This window comes from Choristoneura fumiferana, chromosome 2 (genome assembly GCF_025370935.1).
Source record: "Choristoneura fumiferana chromosome 2, NRCan_CFum_1, whole genome shotgun sequence".
NCBI classification, from domain to species: domain Eukaryota; kingdom Metazoa; phylum Arthropoda; class Insecta; order Lepidoptera; family Tortricidae; genus Choristoneura; species Choristoneura fumiferana.
This window is the reverse complement of record NC_133473.1, coordinates 5,586,933-5,594,616: the sequence shown is the minus strand read 5'-3', so window position 1 is coordinate 5,594,616 and position 7,684 is coordinate 5,586,933. Positions and strand designations below refer to the sequence as shown.

Below are 7,684 nucleotides of genomic sequence, written 5' to 3'. Positions count from 1 at the left end.
TAAGACCAATGGGACGCTCGATTTTAATGAAAATTGAAAGTGAAATTTCGCAAAAGATCACTGAATCGAAAAATCACCATGGGAACCCCGCAATGGTTTTAAAAGACCTATCCAACAATACCCACACTATAGGTTAGCCGAGAAAAAAAAACCACTACGCCTATGGGAGGTAGGTACCATAATATTTTTATTTTTTTATTTTACCACTGTCGGCGTGACTGACCGCTCCACATCACTCCGTACCTGAACGCCGCTAACTTGTTAACATGTCTGCACGCAGGCGCATGCACCTCGCTACCCTGCTGTTTGGTGTGAGACGCTACAGGACCCATTGTACCTCCAAATAAAATTGTTTGTCGAGGAGTGAGCGCAGGAGCGCAATGGCTATTGTGCCCAAGCACCGGACTGCAGCATACCGCGGAAGTTTTAAGTTTGCGGCGTCCAAGTGCTGGAATGATATTCCTCCCCTATCCAAAGGAGCGTGTAGTGGTATACCTTCAAGCGCAAGCTGAAGGATTACTTATTGACGCTCCAAAATTCCTTTCCCTATCCAGCACTTTGACATGCCAACCACATTGATATCCGGTCTGATGTTTTTAAAACAATCCATTTTTTCTTCTTTCTTTTAATTATTGTTCGTTGTAATTTATTTATTTTTGGTTTTTATAGTTATTATTATTTTTTTCTCTTAAGTTTATTTGTGTATGTATAGATAAGTGTTTATTTATTTATTATATTTTGTATCGTTCCGTGAGTCACAGACGGTTCTGGCAGAAAATCAGCGCTGCAGCGTTTAACGCTTCAGCATAATGCTGAGTCAGCGACCGTTTCACTTTCGCGGCACACAACATTGTGTATATTGTATTTAATATTTTCATTTTTTGTATTTTTTTATTTTTTTGTGTTAATTTTGCTGTATATGTGGTGTATAAATGGATACAATGGTTTCGAGGAAAGATAAATGTCAAAACAAGGTTTTGTTTACACTTGCATGCATTTATTGATCTACCTTCAGAAGATTATTTTTTACATTAGTCAGCTGACCTTTATATACGGCCGTACAAAAATCTTGCCTGCGCGATGCAGCGGTCGGGCAGCGCCATCTAGCGGCATTCTGCACACTAACTTTAACCGAGTTTAACAACGCTTGTGTTTTATACAGTGTGTCTTCTGTGTAAGTAATAAATGTCTTCTTTCTTTCTTTACAAAAAATTACTTTGCTCACACGTGACCTAGATTTGCTTTATTAGGTCGCGTGAGCAAAGTATTTGTTTGTATTCATTTGTATCGTATTAGTAACCAGTAGCCTTTGTTGTATGTGTTTGTTGTTTTTAGTACCTATATGTGGTTAAGTTATCGAACAGGATTTGTAACACCATGTATGCTATCGTAAGGTCGCGTGTGAGCAAATTAATTGTTTATAGCTCATTAAACTTTATAATGTTTTTCCTTCTAATCGAAAACATCATTTAATTAAATAATATTTTACGGTTACAGAGCATTTTAAGGTCATCTCATATCATTTAAAGGTGGAATTTTCAGTAAATTAACTAAGTGTCGATATAACAATAACATATGATATAGGTGCTAGCTATTGCCCGCGACCACCGCGACTCCGTTTGCGTCGAATTGGTTTATCGCTATATCGGATAAAAATTAGCCTATGTCCTTCCTCGGACTCTAACCATAGCAAATTTCGTTTAAATCGGTTCAGCGGTTGATGCGTGAAAAGATAAAACACAGTCAGACAGAGTTATTTGCACATTTATAATATTAGTAGGGAATTATGAATTTACAATGGAAATTAATTTAACTAGTTCCTAATGGTCTACGTGAGCAAAGCTGGGTAAAGGCTATTTTATGATAAATTTTATTTGCTGGTACAAATTAAATAAGAAATAAGAAACGTTTATTGTTTATTGTAAAAAAAGAATAATACAGGCGCTAAAGGACGTTGAGTATGCAAATATGAGGACCGCGTTCTGTGAATGGATTTGAACTCAGAAAATCTTGTAAATTATGATTCTGAATGTTGCCGGTGGTGAATGAAGTGAAAAATTACTTTTGGAACCATTTTAATTTAATTAACAATTATTTAATTAAAAATACATAATAACTAGTCAGTTGAAAAAAAATATTCATACATGTGTTGCTGCTTCAGAAGTCATAACACATACATAGGGAAGTACTAAACCTACCCTAAATTTTTTTAATTTTATTTTTACCACTTTGTCGTCGTGGTTAAAATTTATACTCTCGTAATTCCGGCGTTTAAGCACTAAGAAGTAATTCTCTAAACTACGGACGGATGACATGTTGAAATATACCTACCTTCTAAGATACGGAATGCTAAAAACTTGAAATAATTCGAGCGTTCTAAAATATTGTTAGGTACTTGTAAAATATGGTAGTATAAACTGTTGGTGTGAAGTAGGTTATAATAATAAAATCGGTTAGCGGAGTCGGTTAATAACAACTCACAAAAAGTCCCGTCGGGCACGGGAGCTATTCAACCACAGATGCAGAACATACCTACTCTGGTAAATTAGACGAGATGGAAAAAAGGCGTAATTGTGAGGGCATAGGCGATACCATTTTTTGTTTTTTTTTTTTTTTTTTTGAGAGCTTGTATGGACCTGCGACACTCGTAAATAAAGGAATAGTAGTTTTAAATTTAAATTTTGCACTGTTGTTTCGGCGTGGAGAGTAAGACAGCCGGTGAAATTACTGGCACTTGAGGTATCCCATCTTAGGCCTCTAGGTTGGCAACGCATCTGCAATACCCCTGGTGTTGCAGTGTTTAGCGGTGGTGATCTCTTACCATCAGGACCCACTTGCTCGTTTGCCATCAAGTCGAATAAATAAAAATAAAACGGCCAAGAGTTACGAAAAAATCAAGTACCTAACATTTTTCTAAGGATTTTGTATTTTGCACGGAATTTTCTAAGTAGGTAAGTATATAATAATTTTATAAGTTAGGCTCATATTTACTCTAAAAGTACTTGTATTCTCAAGAAAACTTAGCCGTACCTAATAGTTTTCCCAGGTTAAAGATTAAGGTTAAACGAGAAAAAAAACATTTGCGGGATATTAGCACCGCGCATGCCCGACTCGTACTTGACCGTTTTTTTTTTTCGACTGGACTGTTTTGCAACGCTTAATCAGCCTTTATTTTTTTTTATTTCACTTCGTGTATTTTAAGTCCATTGGTCCCAATCGCACCACTTACGTCAGCTTCAAGCTGATTGGGCTTTAAGTTTTGCCTACTCGAAAACATTATTAAATACCGGTCAGGCATTGACTGCGTTAGTTCCCGGAAAGTCCTTGTTGGTACAAGACCTCTCTGCCTCAAAGTTATTTGTTGTACGAACGGTTAGAAAATGAAATTCGTAGTATTTCTCGTCGTTGTCGTTTTCGCGGTGGCTCAGGCGAAATATCTGATGGCGCCTTACGCGCTTTCGGAAGCTTTAGAGAAGAACGAGATTGATGGTGAGTTAATATAAATATTATAATATATAATAATTATATTTTATTTTAAACAAGCCTATTCCATTCTCGAAGCGGCGGCATAGCATCCGTAACTCAACTTATGTTACTCGTATATGGGTGTCCATGGATGGCGGTGATTGCTTTCCATCAGTTGACCCGCCTGCGCGTTTTCCCCCTATTATAAAGAATATTTTATAATAAGACTGGTAATATAAATTTCAGTGATTGATTAGTATCTTTTTTTTTCGCCAAACAGGAACAATGTACAATTTTAAATGTACATTAATTATTACTGGGTACTGAACCGATTTTCATCAATTTTATATGGTACCTAACAGTACCAATATATAGAAGTATAATGGTAACAACCTGGAATCAATTTGGATGTAGGTACTTATATTCTACGGCAGGGGATTCGCCCCCCACCCATTGCCTCCCACAAAATCTTATTCCCTAAGCATGAAGGAATCTCAACGCAAATTTTAACTTCCTAGGTCCAAGTTTGGCCGAGTTGGAAGAGTCAGTCAACCAGACATTTTATATACATGATTTTTAGTTAAATTCTAACTTTTCCTCGAAGTAATTTTGCCTTGTTTTATCCTGTTTACATATTTTATATCACTATATTGAATTTAAACTTGCTGTGGCAATGATTTGAATGATCGCAGAGAGCAAACTTATTGAAATTGATTATCTACTCAGTAGCTAGCAATAATATTAGGAAACATGAATTGTTATTTTCATAAGGTCAAATACAAAGGTCAATTTAGATGTTGCGTCTACTGTGCGTTTTTCAGAAATCGCACAGCAAAATCTGGAATGAGCTCGCAGAGAGCTATGACCTTTCAATTTTCAAAAAGAGTAGTCGCTTAGCAACGCATGAGTTATTCCATGATAATCGCTTACGAACGATTGTTCGTCTTCATAAAAAAAAAACAAATTCAATTATATTTAAACTCTTAGTCGCTATAAAATTCAAAATTCAAATCATTCATCATCTCTTGACAGTGTCGTGATTGTCGGTTGAGGATCAGCAGTGAAACTTCATGACAACTTTTGGAAAATATTGTGGTGTTTTCCCTTTCTTTCACATGAAGAACTGAGCTGGGAGCTACCTACTACGAAATTCGAAAATCGAAGTTCGTATCGTACTAACGTCCTCTCAATCTTATATTAGATAATATAGGCCTCAGAAGGACGGCAATATACGTAGTTCGAATTGCACTTCTTAGTAGAGGGCCTGGGGTTTGTAGTTGGTAATAGAGAGTGCTGAGCCCCTTCTCACACTGAGGTTCTTTCATTACCTTACACGACACCAGCGGGAAGAGATGGATCCGTCATATTTATTCTAAAACCGGCCACAGCACACAGTCATAAATTTTGATTGTTTTCTAAAACTTTTTTTACATTTTTGGGCAAGTGACTGACAGTTAAATTAGCTACTACGATGTCATATGGTCCAAAAGATCAAGAAACTGAATATTTTTGGAGCACATTTTTGGAATTGGGTAGATACTCGTACGTTTGTTAATAGTTCCCCAAACACCATGTAAATCTGATTTCAGTTCACCTGTAGTATATTTATTTGTTACATGTAGGTCTTAAGTCACTGTCTGACCTTTAATATTATTTTAATATAGACAGAGACTAAACTAACAAGTTGCTAAATTCCAATTACCGATTTTTCTTGTGGCAAACAAGCTTCGTTGGGCTCTAATTCAGTTTAGTGTTTGGGAAAAGTGTGGAAAAGCTTAAAATGGAATTAGAAAGTAAATATCATTACGTAAAGTCAAAGTTTATCTAGATATAGGATAATACATAATGTAGCATTTAAGTACGTAGTAATTAAGTAAACTCTAGGCAGCTCTCTTAGTAGGTATACTCGTAGGTATAGGTTCCCGGCTAATCACATAGCTAAGTTTTTCAGTCTTTATCCACCCAATACACCACCACCACCCCACGCCGCGCCAGATCTTCACTCTTACCTCATTGAACAATATTCCTAATCACATCTTTGTCAACAGATGGTCCCCTGGTGCATGCAGCCACCCAAAAGGAGAAGCTCTACATCCCGATGGCTCGATACATGTCCTGCAGCAACGGTGGCTGCACCGCCGTCTGCCAGGCCTTGGGCTACAGACACGGCGTCTGTGTTAGTGACACTACTTGCGAATGTTACAACTAAGACAACAAGCTGTTAGTAGGCTGGTGTCCGATATAACTATAGGCGGAGCTTTGAAAACACTGCTCCTACATGTCGGACATTTGCCTAAGACTGCTGTAGCACTTTCAAATGTTTAACTATTTTTTTAATACACAAATACCTTTTTAAAAGTTGTTTTTATTGTCTTGTTTCATAGATTATTCTTGTTTCCACAATATTTTATTGACAGTACTATCAAAATACAGTGTCTAAGCGTTTGCACGAAAACGCTTTATTATATTTATGTCATCAAATTATTATAATTGGCTTTGTATTATTAGTGATTTAATCTCAAAAATACAAGCTAAAAACCATGAACAAAATTCACCGCGAATTGTAAAAAAGTAAAGTTTTGAAAGATAGCTGCGTTAGGTAATTCCTTTTTTTGTCACGTTCATCTTTGTCGCTCTGAATTATGCAAGGCACCTTAAATTAAGTACTTATTTAGGGATCTGTAATTTGTGACACGTGACAAGTATTTTCAATCCGTAATAAAAAAGTGTGACTCTTCCCTTAGAGAGAGGTAACGACTCCCAAAATGAGGCAACGCCGCTGCCAGGCCCATTACCAAATACTATTTATTCTGTGCTATTACTACGAAGTAAAAAAATCGAACTTTGTATCTTGCCGTCCCGCTGACGCTACTTATTCTTTAATAGGAGAGTAACAGGGATGGCACGCCACGAACTTCGATTTTCGAATCTCGTGAAGCCAGAAGCATCCGGGCCGAAAGAGGATTCTAGGTATAGTTGACAGAACTGAATCCCCTATCAGCGTGGAACCTTTTTGCTACTAATGCCATATTAAGTTCCATACATTTTCAAAAGGAATTATTGTGAATTTGATTGAGAAAAGATTGCTAGGTACCTTTGATAAGTCTGTGGTACGAGTACTTACATAATTTATGAAACTTTACAAGTTCATATGTTTACATTTGACTGTACACTAGTACAATAATATTATGAGTTTTACGGTGAAGGAAACCAGTACGCATTTGCGCGGAAATTCAATTTCTTGCGTGTAGTTCCCAATCAGTATTGTACCCGCGTGGGAACTGTCATGTGGTTCAAGCCCGCTTATTGTGCAAGGAAGCCTTTGTCTTGCGGTGGGATGTATATGTTTACGTACGTCGAGATAGATGTTGATATATTGAGACGTTACGGCGAACGTGTTCGAGACATTTTTTTTGTATCCAAAACGTACGAGTAGGTTACTCGTACAACCTATATAACATGATGGTGCCGAAATATGTCATTTGAATACCTCCCTTATTCACACTGCTATGTTCAGAGCTTGGCTATTCCTGCGCAAGTATTCCTGGTAGGTATATTCCGGCGAAAATATTTCCCGCGAAAGACACGTATTGTCTCGGGTGTTTCCAGGAGGTATTTTTTCATAACTTAAGAATGTTAGTAAGAGGTCTTGTGCCGTTTCGCCGCTCACAAAAGGTTCATTGTTTGTGGTTATTTTGAAATATTATACTTGTTTTTCATGATTTAGAAGTAGTTATAAAGTTTGCTAACTTCGTTTACTTGCGTACCTACCTAACTCCTCGCGGGATAGGGATAAGATAAACGAATTCTTTGCAGATGAAGTCGCGGGCAACAGCTAGGTAGTGCACAATTATTTTTTACTTTTTAGTCGTCTTTTTTGGCGGCGTTTTTTTGCTGGCTTTTTGTAAACTATGTATGAATCAAATACACTTTCAATTACGAACTTTCAAAAAGCGTCTTATATTAAAAACCTTTACATTGCTTTACCGTGTATAATTAATTAGATTTGTGTATTGGAGAAATTAATTTGATTTGACCTGTTGAATGTTCCCTGAAAGTTAACGAAAGTCATAAATAACACGGTGTATTTTTTTATATAAAACTGACCGTGATTGACCCCTATATTAATATCAGCTGATGTAAAGTGCAGATGAGACCGAAAGATGTATCTTCACTGTTTAACCGAGACATTAAAATTGTTAGGAGTTGTTTGGACGAA

General features: G+C 36.8%; 1 protein-coding gene across 1 annotated transcript; it reads left to right on the top strand.

Annotated features, from left to right (window-relative positions):
• Positions 1 to 3,292: 3,292 nt before the first annotated feature.
• Positions 3,293 to 5,823, top strand: LOC141445465 (uncharacterized). The gene is made up of 2 exons (XM_074111308.1): positions 3,293 to 3,489; positions 5,514 to 5,823. The coding sequence occupies exons 1-2, from the start codon at positions 3,381 to 3,383 to the stop codon at positions 5,672 to 5,674; spliced, it is 270 nt and encodes an 89-aa protein (XP_073967409.1). The 5' UTR covers positions 3,293 to 3,380; the 3' UTR covers positions 5,675 to 5,823.
• The last annotated feature ends 1,861 nt before the right edge of the window (positions 5,824 to 7,684 follow it).